The sequence below is a fragment of the Eleutherodactylus coqui genome, chromosome 8 (assembly GCF_035609145.1).
Source record: "Eleutherodactylus coqui strain aEleCoq1 chromosome 8, aEleCoq1.hap1, whole genome shotgun sequence".
NCBI classification, from domain to species: domain Eukaryota; kingdom Metazoa; phylum Chordata; class Amphibia; order Anura; family Eleutherodactylidae; genus Eleutherodactylus; species Eleutherodactylus coqui.
Genome location: NC_089844.1, coordinates 145,357,567 through 145,376,346, shown reverse-complemented (window position 1 = coordinate 145,376,346; position 18,780 = coordinate 145,357,567). Strand labels below are relative to the sequence as shown.

Genomic DNA, 18,780 nt, shown 5'->3' with positions numbered 1-18,780 from the left:
CTGCTCAACTGTTTCCGTAACTTTCAATTATCCTCGGCCACAGCTTACAGATTGAGGTTAGAGAGGTCGGAACTAGAGATAGATTGGGCCCCAGAGATGGGACATCTATCACATGTTTATCCTCTGTCCAGATGTGAAGATGCCTTTAATAATAATGGATATGAATGAATTAAGAAATGGATATTAATAATCTTAATAAAACACAAATTTTAATTATACAGTATATTTTACACATGGTTCAAAATATTAGAGCAAACAATATAACTAAAAATTGTTTCCTATGTTCAAAATGCGATGCTCCACTTTCATCAAGTGACCTTTCATTTTAACCCCCCAGGTACTGGGTAAGGATAGAGAAATGTACCTTAGGCCAGAGAATGTCTTCTGATGTGTCTTATGGACACATGCATGGAATGCAGTGACACATAGAACAGCCTCTATATGGGTTGGGTACTTTGACTGCTGTCCAAATAGCTGGCAGCATAACTCACCTGTAAATCTGAGACCTATGACAGCCTATAAGTACTGCTTACCTCCAAGCCTTTCACCAGTGACCAACTTATGGTTCCAAGAACAGGTGCATAGAAGTAACACCAACTGTAAGTGATCTGGAATTGATTGTTTGCTTTCATGTATTTGCGCCTCTGCCTAAATACATAGTGAGATGGATCCTATAAGAGACAGATGTGTTTGGATATCATCAGGCAATTGTATTTACAACTGAAATCTAAAAAGGATAGATTTGAAATTTGTAATGAATACATTTACCGGTAAATAGTGATAATATTTAAAGAATAATATATTTGCTGCTCTCTGCAATTAGATAATGAAACATTATTTTGTCATTTCTATTAATAGGCCTTGTATGCAAAGTGATGCTTTATTGTAATCATAAGATGTATTCATTGGAGAAGCTTTAAATGTAATTAATGTGATATATTTTGAGATATAGAGCCTGCGCAGTAGAGGATCTTAGTCTTACAGTATCTTAATAAGACATGATGGTATTTTTGAAAGAGGTCATTAACAGTATTACTTTTCATATTATTTGGTCACCATTATGGATCAGTTTATAGGCCCAGTATGAAACTTGAAAGTTCAAACCAAGAGTGGCAACTACTGCCCAGAATATTTTTTTAAGGTCTTCTAATTTTCATATGAATATTATATTTGCTTGGGTTTATAGTTAGCGGCCTTGGAAACTTCTGCCCCTTCCTTAAAGGATTTGTCTGAGATATATCTCTCTATATGTAGCTGTACTCTCTATCTATCAATAGAGCATAGATAGATAGATAGATAGATAGATAGATAGATAGATATTTTTTTACAAAAATAGTTACAGATTGCATATTCATGTCTGCCAAGTTCTCACAGCTCTAACACTGCGGCTCCGATCTCTCTTGTAGTGCTGTGTTTGCAGGATGTAACAGGCTTCTGCAGGCAATCACAGGGCTCACTGATTGGCTCTGTGATTGGCTACAGCAGCCTGTGACGTCCCATACACAGAGTGCTTGCAGATTGTAAAAGTAGTGGAGATCCGCGCTATGGCACTGGAGCAGCAGGGACCCAGGAGAGGTGAGTATACAATCCTTTGATATTTTTGGACATGGGTTGTCTATTAAAAAAAACATATATATATTCGACAACCCCTTTAAGATTGAAAAAAAACTTTTAGGAACTTATACATAATGCTCTAAAGCAATTGCTATATGGAAATAATCCATTGGGATAAGGAGAACTGATGCTGGTTGGTTCCTTAAAGGTCTCATGTTACTAATAGTCGTAATTAGACATGAGCGAAAGTACTTGTTTCGGGCGTTTTTGGACTCGAGCACCGCTTTTTCCGAGAAACTGACTACTCGGACGAAAAGATTCAGGGGTCGGCGTGGTGGAGCGGGGGGTAGCAGTGGGGAACAGGGGGGAGCTCTCTCTCTCCCCCCACTCCCCTCTGCAACCCCCCGCTCACCCCCAGCGCCCCCCGAATCTTTTCGCCCGAGTAGTCAGTTACTCGGAAAAAGCGGTGCTCGAGTGCAAAAACGCCCGAAAAGAGTACGTTTGCTCATCTCTAGTCGTAATCTTAAATTTTTCTAAATTTCTTTTTCACTTATTAAAATAATGGCAAAAACATCAACTTTAAAAAAGTAGCTATTTTTTGTTTTCAGATGCCACCTTTGAAAGGGGAAAATGTAAATGTATTTGCTGGGTTTACTGTAGTTCCTTGGTTAGATTTGCTTTACATGATAATTTCTGCATATCTTTCCCAGAGTCAGGCTTCTTTCACACGAGCGCATAACGGCCGGCCGATAGACGCTACATTGGGGGTGAAAAAACTGGTGAACGGGCGCACAAATCAAATGTTTGTGCGCTCGTTCATATGGCCTGGTGAGGCCAGCGCAAATGCACCAACCTCACCAGGACATCCCCCTTTACCCTCGCTCCCCATCGCAGGCTTACCTATCTTCCTCCCAGCTCTGTCTGTGCAATGGGAGGGGCGGGGGCGGAGCTATGTGCTGGTCAGTTCTGCCTCCTCCCATTGATGGCTATAAACAAGGGGCGGGGACAAGGTAGGCCCTTAGCTCCGCCCACGCCCTTATCCATGGCCATTAATGGGAGGAGGCGGGTGGATCGACATTTAGCTCCGCCCCCGCCCACCTCCGCCCGCCCCCTAGCATTGCAGAGACCGAGTGAGGAGGAAAGGTAAGCCTGCACGGGGAAGGGGAGGAGAACAGAGGGATGTAGTTTAGCAGCCATGCTGCTAAACTCCCTCCCACCTACAGCCGCTGCCATGGGCTCCCAGAACTATGTTCTGGGCTTGACGTAAAAGCGCACGGCGCTATATTGGCCGTCCGGGAGTTTTTACGTCTCGCAAATACGCCCATGTGATCTGATGCATTGGAATCCAATGCATCAGATCACAGCGCATATCGGCCGGCCTAAATGCGCTCATGTGATAGAAGCCTCATTGAGTTAATTATAAAGATTAATGGATTATGATTATATTTAATCTACAGAAGGAAGGGAACCAGAGCTGTCACCGGACAGTCAGTTGTCTGGAATCATGGGGAGGAAAGGGGTGATATTCATCTGGGCATTAATAGTAGCCCTCCTGCTTTCGGGTAAGTATTCACAATTTTTTGTTAGAAAAAATATATTTGGTCTTTGGGAATTTTAAATGGAGAATACCATAGATAACGTGTTAGAGAATGTGAAAAAAATGTTAGAGACACAGCAGATATCAAGTTGTTAGTCCGGTTCTGCTCAGATGCGTCCCGGCATATCCTCTGTTATTGATTCCACTTTGATTTTAGGTCATCTAGTGTCACCAACGGCGCCCACATCGAACATCTGTAAGGTGCATTAACCCTTTGCAATCCAATTTTGGATTCAGGGTTTCCTAGGGGCTTTCCTCTTTCTGCCATTATACAATAGCACCACCTGCTGGCTAGAGCCAGTACTGTGGTATGGGACATGCTGGAGAGGCCCCCGACAACAGAGCGACCAGTAATATACAGTAAGAATACCCTGCCGGACGTCTTCCGACATCGGAGCTGTACAGACTTCAATCAGAATGTCTTTAGATGTCAGACAGTGGATTGGAAAGGGTTAAACACTAAGATTTATTTTATCTTGTCATGTCATTCTGACTATTGTATGTGAATTCATGTATGAAAAATTTGACTTTACTTTTACCACTCTATTTGAATAATTATAAGACATAGAGTGTATAATGGCTCTTTAACCCTTTGATGACGCGGCCCCCTTTTTTTTTGCATTTCCGTTTTTTCCTCGCCCCTTCAAAAAAACTCCTTTATTTATCCATTGACGTCGCTGTCTGAGGGCTTGTTTTTTGCGAGACGAGTTGTAGTTTTCAAAGGTGCTATTTATTGAACCATATAATGTACTGAAAATTGTAAGTGGAGTAAATAAAAAAATATGACATTCCGCCATCTTTCAGTGCGTCTTGTTTATATGGTGCACAAACTGCAACAAAAACGACATGATGACTTTATTCTATGGGTCGGTACGATTTACTGTACTACTCTTTTTTTATGACATGTAATTTTTTTACGTTTTTTTCTCCCGCCATCTTGTGCGTGCAATAACTTTTTAACTTTTCCGTTGACATAGTTGTGCGAGGGCTCATTTTTTGTGGGATACCCTGTAGTTTACGTTAGTATCAATTCAGAATACATACGACTTTTTGATCGCTTTTTATTGCGTTTTTTTTCTGGGAGACAGGGTGACTGAAAATGCATTTCTGGTGTTCTTTATTTTTTTGGGACAACGTTCACCGTGCGGCGTAAATAATGCACTACTTTGATAGTTTGGACTTTTACGGACCCGGCGATACCAAATATGTGTTTTTCTTTCAGGATTTAGATTTTATAAATTACAGATATGGCAAAAAGGGGATGATTTAAACTTTTATTACTTTTTTTTTACAATTAATAAAACTTCATTGATCTCACTTTCACTTTTCTTTTCAGCCCCCCTGGGGGACTACAACATGCGATGATTTGATCGCTCCTGCAGTATGATGTAATGCTATAGCTACCCCGACGCTCAAGGATGTAAATTTATGTCCTGGAGCAGGAAGGGGTTAAATAAGAGTAAAAACCATAAGTACAAGTGCATAAATGTAAGGGCTTATTCAAATGAGCGTATATCGGTCGGGCTTTCACACCAGACCGATATACGCTGCCCTTCTCTGCAAGGAGAGGAGGCAGGTCGGGCCAGAAGCTAGTACATTGAGCTCCCTACGTCACTGTTTGCAATGAGAGGGAGGGGGCGGAACTTAACTCCGCCCCTGTCCCGCCCTCTCATTTCAAACAGTGGCAAGGGGCAAAGAGGGGGAGGGAGCTGAATGCACTAGCACCCGGCCCGGACAGACTAATATACGCTCATCTGATTAAGGGCTAAAGGGAATATATATAAGGTGTATGCATAAGCTGGCACAGTAAGGCTGCCTGTCCACGGCCGTGACGGAAGAACGTTAACAATGTTATACCGCGGGGGAGGAGTGGGGAGCACTGACAGGTCTCCGTGATGAGCCTAACAGATAGGCTCACTACAGAAAATCACAGCATACAGCGATTTCAATCCCACGAGCGGAGAATCGCTATAATTCTCCGCTTGTGGATGTCGGGCTGCGCTTTCCATAGTTAGCCCATGGAAAGCGTGTCATGCAAGGTGTGTGGGCAATTTATCTAGCAATGAAAACTTGCCCGTGGACAGGCAGCCTTAGGGCTTATTCAGACGACCGTATATCAGCTGGGTTTTTACGCCGAGCCGATATACGGTGTCCTTGTCTGCAGGGGGAGGAGGATGGAAGAGCCAGGAGCAGGAACTGAGCTCCCGCCCCCTCTCCGCCCCTTGCCACTATTTGCAGTAGGAGGGGCGAGACAGGGGCGGAGCTATGCAACCACACTTAGCTCCGCCCCTCCCATTGCAAATAGTGGCGAGGGGCGGGGAAGGGGCAGGAGCTCAGTTCCTGCTCCTGGCTCTTCCATACTCCGCCCCCTGCAGACAAGGACACCGTATATCGGCTCGGCGTGAAAACCCAGCCGATAAATGGTCGTCTGAATAAGTCCTTAGAATGATTTCAAATGAAAGCTTTTTAGACAATATGTAAAATGCTCGTAGTAAATTATGCTACTGCATAGAGAAATGTAAACAAAATTAAACAACAAAAATGTAATATCTTTGTTTCCATCATATTTAGAACATGGGGCAAAAGGACAAACCACAACCGAACCTGTAAGTATCAAATATAATCCTGTTTTCTAGAAAGGCTTATTGATTCACTGACTTGTGATTCTCATCCTCCTGTCCATATGTGCTTAATGAATAGACAAAAATATAGCAAATGTTACAATTTAAACATCTTATGAAATCAAAGTTGGAAAAAGTCAACAAAACATACTGTAAAGACATGAGGGACACCATTCCTTAAGGAGGTTGTCTGTGATAAGAAAATTATGGCTGATTTCTTCCAAAAACCAGTACCACACCTATCTACAGGTTGTGTCTGGTATTGCAGCTCAGTTCCATTAAAATGAATCAGACAGATGGGGTGCTGGTTTTGGTTTAATGCAACCATGAAATTCCATTGACAACACTGAAAACCCTGAAATGATTAATTAAGGGTTGCACAAGATTAGACAAATATGGCTGCTGTCTTCCAAAAACAGCACCACATTGTCCACAGGTTGTGGGGTATTACACTCAATTCACTTTTAAATATACATTTGGAAAGTGATAAAAAAAAACCAAATATTAATTAGGAAAGGTAAAAAAACTAAAATATAAAGAAGAAAATGGAAAATATTTTTTAAAATTGCAGTAAAATAAAGATATTTAAGTGTTTTTATCCCCAAATGACACTGTAAGTGGCCACAGAGCTCATATCAGGATGTTTTGGTAAAAAGAATTAATTGAAAAAATGGAACTCATTTCACCTTAGAGGAACAAAGCAAATCCGGAAGAGTTTACCACACCCTTTATATAAATACTGAACAGTCTTCAAATGCTTTCAATGTCTTCACATGATTGCTAGGGAAAGTTCTTAATTAACAAGTAATGGTAGAATAGACATTGTACTAACTTTCCTTGGTTCACCGCATTGCATGTTGGGGTGTACTAAACTAGCGACAGTTATTAAAGGCAATGACACATTTTTATGAAAATCTTTTCTGTAAATTATAATTGAAAATACAATACACACTGTAGACTTATTGTGTAATAAAGCTGTAGTATATGCTAATCCTGACCAGTATAATGGACAAACCGTACTTTAACTCAAGATTTAAAAAGGACATATTTTTTCACCGCCTGATTGCCAATAGTGGTACCTCTGCTCTCCTCCCCACTTGCTCTTTGCAATGGGAGGGGGCAGGACAGGGGTGGAGCTAAGTGCTGCCCTGTCCCGCTTCCTCCCATTGCTGGTTATGGACTAGGGGCGGAGAGGGGGCAAGAACATAGCCCCGCCCCTTGTCTGCAGCCAGCGATGGGACGAGGCGGGATGGGGTGACACTTAGCTCCACCCCATACCATTCCCTCACACTGCAAAGAGCAAGCAGAGAGAAGAGCAGAGGGAGGGAGTTTAGCAGCCACGCTGTTACACTCCCTCCCACTTCCGGCCGCTTTCAGGAGCCCATGCAGCCGCTGACGTATTCTTGGTCCCGACATAAAAACGACCAGTGCTATATTGGCTGGCCAGGCGTTTTTACGTCACGGGAATACGGCCATGTGATCTGATGCATCGGCTGCCCAATATAGCGCTGGCCGTTTTTACGTTGGGCCCAAAAGATAGTCCTGGGACTATCTTTTGGGCCGGAATACGTCTGCCAATGCATGGGCTCCTATGAGAGCCCATGACAGCATCCGTAGGTAGGAGGGAGTTCCCCGCTTGCTCTTTGCAATGGGAGGAGGCGGGATGGGGGGTCCCACCCCTAGTTGGCTAGCTGTGGGCAAGTGGTGGGACAGGCCGTAGAGCTATGTTCCCTCCCCTTCCAGCTCCTTGTACAAAGCCAGCAATGGGCAGCGCTTAGCTCCACTCCCATCCCGCCACCTCCCATTGCAAAAAACAAATGGGGAGGAGAGCAGAGGTGAGCTTGCGAGGGGGAGGGAGGGGAAAGAGGTGACAGCAAAGTGACCTCGGCGTATATGCACTGGGGCCCATGCTGTGTAAATGAGCGCACAAACGTTGTATTTGTGCACACGTTCACGAGCTTTAACATCACAGGTTGTAGCGTATATCGGCCGACCGTGAAAATGGCGACCGATATATGCTCGTGGGAAAGAAGCCTCATACTACTATTGCTACTACTAGTAATAATGAAATTAAATGTGTAATAATATTATTAAATGCAATTAATAATAATATATTTAAAGAAGCTGCCTCTTTGTCATTGCTCATTTCTTTTTATTTCATCTTTTACAACTGAGGCACCTCAGACGACACCTCAGACAACATCTCAGGTACTTCAAACAACACTTCAGGCAGCTACGATAACAACCGGGGCAGCTACGACAACAACTGGGGCACCTACGACAACAATTGGGGCAGCTACGACAACAATTGGGGCAGCTACGACAACAATTGGGGCAGCTACGACAACAACTGAGGCACCTCAGACAACAACTGAGGCACCTCAGACAACAACTGGGGCACCTCAGACAACAACTGGGGCACCTACGACAACAACTGGGGCACCTACGACAACAACTGGGGCACCTCAGACAACAACTGAGGCACCTACGACAACAACTGTGCCACCTACGACACCAGCTGAGGCACCTCAGACAACAACTGGGGCACCTACGACAACAGCTGAGGCAGCTACGACAACAGCTGAGGCACCTCAGACAACAACTGGGGCACCTCAGACAACAACTGGGGCACCTCAGACAACAACTGAGGCACCTACGACAACAGCTGAGGCACCTACGACAACAGCTGAGGCACCTACGACAACAGCTGAGGCACCTCAGACAACAACTGGGGCACCTCAGACAACAACTGGGGCACCTCAGACAACAACTGGGGCACCTACGACAACAGCTGAGGCACCTACGACAACAGCTGAGGCACCTATGACAACAGTTGCAGCAACTACAGCTTTAGTATTTGCATCAACAACAGAAGTAAAAGTTACATCAAGTAATAATGTTGTAAGGAAGTTCATTTATTTATATCTAATTTGTCAATAACATTTAGGGCCATACAAAATCGGACATTGTTCAAGCTTTGTTCATATACATCTCTAAGAATGTTAGATCATTTAAATGGGAGATACGTAGACAGATATGAGATAGACAGTCAGGCTTCCTGTTCAAGGCCGTTGCGATAATATCGCTAGCGGTATTCTGCAGCGGAGGAGGGGGGAGAGCGGTCAGTGCTCTGCGGTGAGCCTATCTGACAGATTTGAATTCGGCAAGAAGAGAATCGCTATGCTTCTTCGCTCGTGGACAGGGGGAAAGCGTGCACTGCGTTAACCGCGATTATCGTGGCGGATAACGCAATGAAAAAACGCCCGTGGACAGGTAGCCATAAATAGATAGATATGAGAGAGATAAATAGATAGATAGATATGAGATAGATAGATAAATAGATATGAGATAGATAGATAGATAGATAGATAGATAGATAGATAGATAGATAGATAGATAGATATGAGATAGCTAGATAGATAGATATGAGATAGATAGATATGGGATAGATAGATAAATAGATATGAGATAGATAGATAGATAGATAGATAGATAGATAGATAGATAGATAGATAGATAGATAGATAGATAGATAGATATGAGATAGATAGATATGAGATAGAGAGATAGATAGATAGATAGATAGATAGATAGATATGAGATAGCTAGATAGATAGATATGGGATAGATAGATAAATAGATATGAGATAGTTAGATAGATAGATAGATAGATAGATATGAGATAGATAGATAGATAGAGATTAGATAGATAGATATGAGATAGCTAGATAGATAGATATGAGATAGGTAGATATGGGATAGATAGATAAATAGATATGAGATAGATAGATAGATAGATAGATGGATAGATATGAGATAGATAGATATGAGATAGATAGAAAGATAGATATGAGATAGAGAGATAGATAGATAGATAGATAGATAGATATGAGATGAATAGATATGGGATAGATAGATAAATAGATATGCGATAGATAGATAGATAGATAGATATGAGATAGATATGAGATAGATAGATCGATAGATAGATATGAGATAGCTAGATAGATAGATATGGGATAGATAGATAAATAGATATGAGATAGTTAGATAGATAGATAGATAGATAGATAGATAGATAGATAGATAGATATGAGATAGATAGATAGAGATTAGATAGATAGATATGAGATAGCTAGATAGATAGATATGAGATAGCTAGATATGGGATAGATAGATAAATAGATATGAGATAGATAGATATGAGATAGAGAGATAGATAGATAGATAGATAGATAGATAGATAGATAGATATGAGATAGCTAGATAGATAGATATGGGATAGATAGATAAATAGATATGAGATAGTTAGATAGATAGATAGATAGATAGATAGATAGATATGAGATAGATATGAGATAGATAGATATGAGATAGAGAGATAGATAGATAGATAGATAGATAGATAGATAGATAGATAGATATGAGATAGCTAGATAGATAGATATGGGATAGATAGATAAATAGATATGAGATAGTTAGATAGATAGATAGATAGATAGATAGATATGAGATAGATAGATAGATAGAGATTAGATAGATAGATATGAGATAGCTAGATAGATAGATATGAGATAGGTAGATATGGGATAGATAGATAAATAGATATGAGATAGATAGATAGATAGATAGATGGATAGATATGAGATAGATAGATATGAGATAGATAGAAAGATAGATATGAGATAGAGAGATAGATAGATAGATAGATAGATATGAGATGAATAGATATGGGATAGATAGATAAATAGATATGCGATAGATAGATAGATAGATAGATATGAGATAGATATGAGATAGATAGATCGATAGATAGATATGAGATAGCTAGATAGATAGATATGGGATAGATAGATAAATAGATATGAGATAGTTAGATAGATAGATAGATAGATAGATAGATAGATAGATAGATAGATAGATAGATAGATAGATAGATAGATAGATATGAGATAGATAGATAGAGATTAGATAGATAGATATGAGATAGCTAGATAGATAGATATGAGATAGGTAGATATGGGATAGATAGATAAATAGATATGAGATAGATAGATAGATAGATATGAGATAGATAGATAGATAGATAGATAGACAGATATGAGATAGCTAGATAGATAGATATGAGATAGATAGATATGTGATAGATAGATAAATAGATATGAGATAGATAGATAGATATGAGATAGATATGAGATAGATAGATAGATAGATATGAGATAGCTAGATAGATAGATATGGGATAGATAGATAGATATGAGATAGATAGATAGATAGAGATTAGATAGATAGATAGATATGAGATAGATAGATATGAGATAGGTAGATATGGGATAGATAGATAAATAGATATGAGATAGATAGATAGATAGATATGAGATAGATAGATAGATAGATATGAGATAGATAGATAGATATGAGATAGATAGATAAATAGATATGAGATAGATAGATATGGGATAGATAGATAAATAAATAGATAGATATGGGATAGATTGATATGAGATAGATAGATATGAGATAGATAGATAGATAGATAGATAGATAGATATGAGATAGATAGATAGATATGAGATAGATAGATAGATAGATAGATAGATAGATAGATAGATAGATAGATAGATAGATAGATAGATAGATAGATAGATAGATTCTCCATTCTCTGCTGGGACATACATTACATAATCTGAGTCATGTTCCCATTTGTGCGTGATATCTGGGCCATGTCACTCATAATGCTGTGCATTTTATTATAAGATATGACAGATTGATCTTATGAATACATAATTGATTGCACATAATTAACATTGAATCTTCTCTATTTGAAATGCAGAATGTAAAGTATTTGCTTCACTCACAATAACTCTTATCAGCTTGTAAACTCCCTTTCAGTTGCCTATAGATAGTAACATAACATATGATTGGTTTGTTCACTTCACAGGGGTCTGAACTAGCAAACATGAATAGCGAACAACTCGGCGATTATATTAAAGACACCAATGCCTTACAGAGCCCTGTTACAGCTGGTCCTGTTATACAAGCAATGCAGGATAAAACAATTCAATTCATCTACCCTGTCCTAACTAACATGGAAGGGCTGTCCGACAGTCCTAAAGAAGTCTTGACCTCCCTATTGCTCCTTATACTGGGGAAGATCCAGTCTCCCACTGATCCTCTTTGTTCAGTAAGATATAGGGGAGTTTTCGAAGGAAAGCTCAAGGTCCTCCTTAAAGGCATGACTTCTGAGACCCTCAACATGATTGCCCCCAAGGATTGCACAGATTACCAGGACATGTAAGTAAAAATGAGATCTACAGTTCCCTTTTTTTGACCCTATTCGGTGCACAATATTGTAACCTGGATCTTGGCTGTATTCTGTTTTCCTACAGTTGCCAATATATGGGTGAGTCCAACTCAGACTACCTAGAAGATCTAAAGATGCAAATCGCTGAATGGAAAACCAAGTACTTAACTGCACAAAAAGCTGAGTCAGGTACGGATAACATTTTCTGTATATAATCAGGTCACATTAGGTTTGTACAAGTCATCCTGTTCAGGAGCCTCACCTATTAGCCAAAGCAGAGAATACTTTTCAAAAACTGTATCTTTATCTGCTGGACCCTACATGTCCCTGCATGGACCCTACATGTCCCTGCATTATACGGACAGCCATTGATTTCAATAGGCACTACATAATGTTCAATGATCCCAATGCCGAAGGAAAATTGAACACTTCCTTCCTGCATGCAGGTTATATCTGGCTAATGAAGGTCCCAGCAGAGGGATGCCCTGTTATCAGCTTATCATTGGACAACTCTTCTAAAGGCACAATTACCCTGGACCATTATAGCTAAAACTTCGCTCATCAACGATCGTTTTAGCGATAATCGATGCGTGTAAATGGGCGCGGGGCACCTGCATTTCGGGCTCTTTTCGCTGATCGTTAAAATCAAGTGAGCTTAATTTTAGCGATCAGTTTTATCAGTCGTTTTCCACGGGGGACTGCTGATAGCATTGTTTCTCCCGTGGAGAACAAAGGATCTGAGCCCAGCTAATAGCCTGAGCTCAGGGAAGTCTTCATTTACATACATAATTGGCATTTAAGTAGCTGGGAAACTACTTAAATGCCAATTATTTTTTATGCAAAATAATTGCTCAAAGCTGTCACTCAAACTGTCCTTTGAGCGATCTTTGAGCAATTATCTGCTTGTGTAAATGGGCCTTAACAAAAAAGGGATTGTACAAAGTGGATCCACTTCCTTCACAACATCTCAAGAGGATCCCTTCCCATGTTATGCTGCATACTGAGCACCGTTTATTTCATTTCAGCTCAGTGCTATAGTTGTAGTAGAGGTTGCTGGCCCCTCTCCCCCTTGTTGGGGTGTGATGAAGAATAAAAGGTCTTGTGCAGGTTCTTGCTTTGACAGATGGGTTTAGTGCTAAGCTAAGCTCAGCTCACTCTATAGCAATAGAGGCGACTATCTGTATGGAGGACAAAAAAGAAGAAGTTTGAGGCTGAACATTGTTTTATTTTTCATATAGGACTTGATGAAATTAAGTCTAGTACTTATAATATGCTTCTAATAGATGATAATTGACTTCCTATTTCTACAGGATCTGCTTGCGCATATGGTCTTTCGGGTGAAATGTGGCTGGAGAAGTGCTTTGGAGAGTCTTCAACGTTCATACCTTATATTACTATCGTCACTTTGTATCCCGGCATTGACCTAGTAAGTTATTTTTTTTTGCCATATTCAGTCAAACGTTTTTCAGAAAAATACAATGGATCATTTCTTATTGTCACCCCAACCTCCTTTATGGTGTATTGCCATAAAATACTGTAACTAGACCATATCACACAGTGTCTAATTACAAGCATCATACAGTATGGTGCCCAAGTAAATAAAATAACACAGCAATATTAACCCCTTAGTGACCAAGCCTGTTTGCGCCTTAATGACCAGGCCAAATTTTGCAAATCTGACATGTGTCACTTTAACATGGAAAAACACCAGAAAGGTTTTGCATATCCAAGCGATTCTGACATTGTTTTTTTGCCACATGTTGTACTTCATTTTGGCGGAAAAAAAAAAAGACCGATAGAATTTGTGTTTATTTATTAAAAGCGCCAAAATTGGGAAAATCGTCATTTCTTCCCATTTCCAACTGCAATATCTCAAATATGTGCAAACATAATATAGAAATTTTTGCTAAGATATATATTTCCATCCGTTTACTTTATTTTGGGCGCACATTGGAAAAACTTTCGTTTTTTTTTTACCATTTAGGAGACGTACAAATTTAACATTACTTTTCAGCATTTTGAGGAACACTTTGTTTTCCTACACCAAGCCAAGATTGGAAAGGCTCATAGTAGTCAAAATGATAGATACCCCATTTTAAAAACTACACCCCTTAACGTATTCACTGAGGGGTGTCATGAGTATTTTAACCCCACAGTTTTTTTTCAGGAGTAAATGCAATTTAGAAGAGGAAAACGAAAATTTCATATTTTTGCAAGTATGTAATTTTAAGGACAGGACTTTTTTCTATAATACTCATGAAAATGAGGATTTGCACCCCAGAATGGATACCCCTGTTTGTCCCGTACTCAGAAACATACTCATTGTGGCCCTGGTATTACGTCTGTATGCACAATGGGGCCCAAAATGAAAGGAGCAACCGGTGGCTTTCGGAACAGAAATTTTGCTTGAAGGAGATTTAATCCCCATTGCCCACTTGTAGAGCCCTTGAGTGACCAAAACGATGGAGAACCCCCACAAGTGACCCCATTTTGAAAAGTAGACCCCTTAACGAATTTATCTAGGGGTACGATGACTTTTTTGACTTCACAGTTTTTGAATGAATCTAAGCCAAGCAGAAGGAAAAAATTATGATTTTAATTTTTTTGGCAATTGTGTCAATTTAAAAACTGTTTTTTTTTGTACAGTGTACATAGGAATGAAGACGTTCACCCCAAAATGGATCTCCCCGTTTGTCCCGTGTTCAGAAACATACCCATTGTGGCCCTAATCTACTTAAAGCAAACATGGTTAGGCCTATAATGGAAGGAGCACCCGTTGGATTTCAGGGTACAACGGAATAAATTCCAGGCCCCATTGCCCACTTTCAGAGCCATTTAGCGGCCAAAACGATAGAGAACCCCCACAAATGACCCCATTTTGAAAACTAGACCCCTTAACAATTTCATCTAGGGGTGTACTGCGTATTTTGATCCCACAGTATTTGAATAAATCTAAGCAAAGCAGAAGGGAAAAATTACGATTTTCATTTTTTTTGCAATTTTGTCAATTTAAAAACTGTTTTTTTTGTACAGTGTACATAGGAATGAAGACATTCGCCCCAAAATGGATACCCCAGTTTGTCCCGTGTTCAGAAACATACCCATTGTGGCCCTAATCTACTTACAGGACACATGGATAGGCCCATAATGGAGGGAATGCCCGCTGGATTTCAGGGTACAACTGAATAAATTCCAGGCCCCATTGCCCACTTATACGGAAAAAAAAATTGACTTCCTAAAAATACCCCACCCCCCACCCCCCGTTATCCCCATTTTTTGGCATTCCCTAAATATTAGATAAAAGTAATAATATAAACTGCGTTTTATGTTCAAAGACAGGGGTAATTACGGAGGCTGGTTGGGATGGGCACATGGGGCAAGAAAACCGGGTATCCCCCCTCCTCTCTCGCTTGGGGGTATTTTGTGACCTCAGCGGTGGGGATGGGGTGTAAAAAGTGGTGCTGTGAGGCTTTTTAATCTTGCTGCGGTGTGGTGATCTCACACAGAAGGCACTCAACAAGCTGCTCCTGGAACTGCATGAAGGCGAGCGTTCCCGGGGCTTCTTGTAAATTACGGATTACAGGTAGCGATCTAAATAACGCCAGGCTCTCACGGCCGTATGCAGAATCCGCTTACGGAGGCCCGCAGCGAATTCCAGCTGTGAGCCCGGCTGTGTCCCTGCGTACGGCCGCGTAATGTACTGCGCATAACTGCCTACTCAAACAGACGATCATGCGCAGTACACCGTTTTTTGTTTATATTTTTCGCGCCGTCGCTTAGAGATGACCCGGGTACCTGCAGCCCGTACACAATGTGTTTGCATATGGGCTGCGAGTACATTCGCGGTCATAGAGCACAATGGGCTCTAGGTCGCGGATATCCGCGGTAAAATATAGCATGCCGTGTTCTGTTTCTGCGAGTGGATTATGTAATTCCGACCCGCTAATTAGGGGGAATTGTGTAATCCAATGCATGCGATTGATCTGTGGATTACCGCTGATCAAGCGCATGCAGAACCCATAATTCCTCTCTAGTCATACGTGACCGGCCTAATGTTATATGGCTAATTTATCACGTGACCGGGGACTGCTCAACGAGGCCTCTGGTCACTGCTCCAAGCACTCAGCGACCGTTGGTCACTGAGAGCAAGGAGATTTAAAATTTCCTGGGCTTCCCGGCTCCTGCGAATGTGTCTGGCATTTTGCCGGCGGGCGCATGCGCAGCAGCCGGAAGGGTCCATGGAGGATAATCGCATCTGGATTCAAATGCGGAAGCCTCTGAGAAGATGTTGCATCTCCCCTCACCGATTGCATTGGTGAGGGGAGATGAAACTGCCACTTTTTTAAAGAACTTTTACGTGATCGCCATTATGCATTGGATAACGGCGATCACGTGACCAGTAACCGCATACCGCGGCTCCCTGTGACATCTCCAGGCTCTTGGCTACCTTTGGTAGCCAGCTGCAGGGAGATTTTAAATTTCTTGGGCAATCTTTCACTTTTGCGCATGCGTCCGCCATCATGCTGACGGGCGCATGCGCAGAAGCTGGGGTAAGGTCCACGGATCAACATCCCACCAGGGAACAAATCCGGGACCTTGGGTACGTAATTTCATCCCCCCTTACGGATACGATCCGTAAGGGGAGATGAAACTTTATCTTTTGAAACTTTTTTTTAACTTTTTAGTTTTTTTTTTTTTTTTACTTTTTAACTTTATATGATCACCGTTATCGGATGGATAACGGTGATCATATGACTGGAAACCGCATACAGCAGTCCCCAGTCATATCTCCCTGCACTCGGCTATCTGTGACAGCCGGGTGCAGGGAGATTTTGAATTTGCCGGGCTCGCCGGCCTTCTGCGCATGCGCGCCACATCGGCGCATGCGCAGAAGCCAGCGGAGGGTCCCGACACCGGCCGGAGGACATGGAGGAAAGAGGGTGAGTATTTTCACCTCCCCTCATGGATCCGATCTATGAGGGAAGGTGAAGCTTTTCTTTTTTTTACTTTTTTCTTCACTTTTCCGCGATCGCCATTATCCATTGGATAACGGTGATCGCGGTACCGGGGACCGCTCACCGTGGTCCCCACTGACGTCTCCTGCCTGCCGGCTACCTACAGGAGCCGGGAGCCAGGAGATTCTAAATTTCCCGGGCCGCTGACGTAATGCCGCCTGGCGCGCATGCGCAGAACGCCAGCTTCGGGGCCCAGAGGACCAGGCGAGCGGGGAGCAGTGCGGCTGACCCGGGTGAGTAATTTCAACTGCCCTGATGGATCCGATCCATCAGGGCAGCTGAATCTTTAACTTTTTTTGCACTTTTTAAAACTTTTATGCGATCGGCGCTATTGGATAGCGCCAATCGCATTGCCGGGGGGGGGGGGTGTCCCCGCAGCCCGTGATGACAGCTCCATGCTGTCGGCTACCTGTGGGCACCGACAGCATGGAGCTGTCACGTCCAGAGCCCGAGGGGCTTTATTCTCTGCAAGACACATGTTTTTACGTCCTCAGAGAATAAAGCCCACTTCGGGAGGACGTAGAAACACTATGGGCTGGTCGTTAAGGGGTTAATATACAGTATAGTGTTTAAATAACAGTGCCGCAAAATGTAAATATCCACATACAGTTCTCAACTAATACCAACCCACAGAGACCATATAAAAGCTCCATACACAGAGGAGTGTGATACAAATGCTATACAATTTATGGTGGTAGCAAGCTTAGGGTGCAAAATCATTTGCCACACCCCTTTTGGGGTAGTTATTGTGCAGGTCGCACACCCCTGAGGCTGGCACTGCCTCCAGGAATGACGGATGATTGCATGGGGATTCTCAGGCTGCAGTCTCAAAAGGAGTTTACTTCATAGGACACCCCTATAACGCCAAGTGCATTGACCATCCTTTTTTTGTTCCCTAGTTTGGATCTTTGTATAAACTTAACTTAGACCAGATTATGGGTGTTATCAAAGACTGCAGATTATTCGATTCTGCATCTCCCGAAAACTATATGGAACGCACTAAGCTTCTGATCGCTGACATAAGAAGTAAAGGATTTACCTACTGTGGAGAATTTTTGCAGCAAGCAAACATGGTAAGTGATGTTTTGTAGGACAACACAATGAATTCTACCCACGTGAAATCTTGCTATGTTCATCCATTTTGAATATTACGCTATAATGTGTCTCTTTTTCTTCCTTCTTCACAGTATTATGGCCCTATACCCAACGAGGACGTCCAATACGCCCTATTAACTGTGTCTATGGACCTGCTTTTAAATCAGTATAAAGTGTTTGAAGCTCCCATCCTCACTGAATGGTTCACGCAAAAGATGCAAATTTGTCTGCCTTCGATTACTGATGATCTGCTTACACGGCTGACCTATGTTTTGGTGGGAGGCTGCGCCAACATGAGAATCATGTAGGTAACATTTGACTTGACGTAGAAAGGTTGTAGAACATAACATGAGGTGTCAAACACATCAGGCATAGTTTCATCTTAAGCCACTTACAGGTTTTGTGCAAGGAAATTATTAATTTTAAGCCTTCCTGGTTGATAGAAGACAAAGGTCCAGCAAGCTTTACTTCTGACTTCTTGACCCTAAGAAACACAAACCCCAAATCCATAAGGCAGTTCACATTAATGGCATGCACTGGGCACAATGACTTTTAGCCTCATAATATGGACACCATACCAGAGCTTTAATAAAA

At 41.7% G+C, this 18,780-nt stretch overlaps 1 protein-coding gene across 4 annotated transcripts in view; it reads left to right on the top strand.

The window, feature by feature from the left end:
• The first annotated feature begins 480 nt into the window (after positions 1-480).
• LOC136576959 (uncharacterized) overlaps positions 481-18,780 on the top strand; it is a 93,921-nt gene continuing 75,621 nt past the window's right edge. For 2 of the 4 annotated variants that reach the window (XM_066576626.1, XM_066576625.1), the window contains exons 1-9: positions 481-599; positions 3,012-3,116; positions 5,723-5,757; positions 7,948-8,673; positions 11,714-12,066; positions 12,162-12,265; positions 13,387-13,502; positions 17,991-18,164; positions 18,279-18,490. In XM_066576626.1, the coding sequence (XP_066432723.1) occupies positions 3,059-3,116; positions 5,723-5,757; positions 7,948-8,673; positions 11,714-12,066; positions 12,162-12,265; positions 13,387-13,502; positions 17,991-18,164; positions 18,279-18,490 (1,778 nt within the window). In that variant the 5' untranslated portion in view covers positions 481-599; positions 3,012-3,058. The remainder of the gene's footprint in view (positions 600-3,011; positions 3,117-5,722; positions 5,758-7,947; positions 8,674-11,713; positions 12,067-12,161; positions 12,266-13,386; positions 13,503-17,990; positions 18,165-18,278; positions 18,491-18,780) is intronic. The other 2 variants (XM_066576627.1, XM_066576628.1) reach the window with 2 other exon arrangements.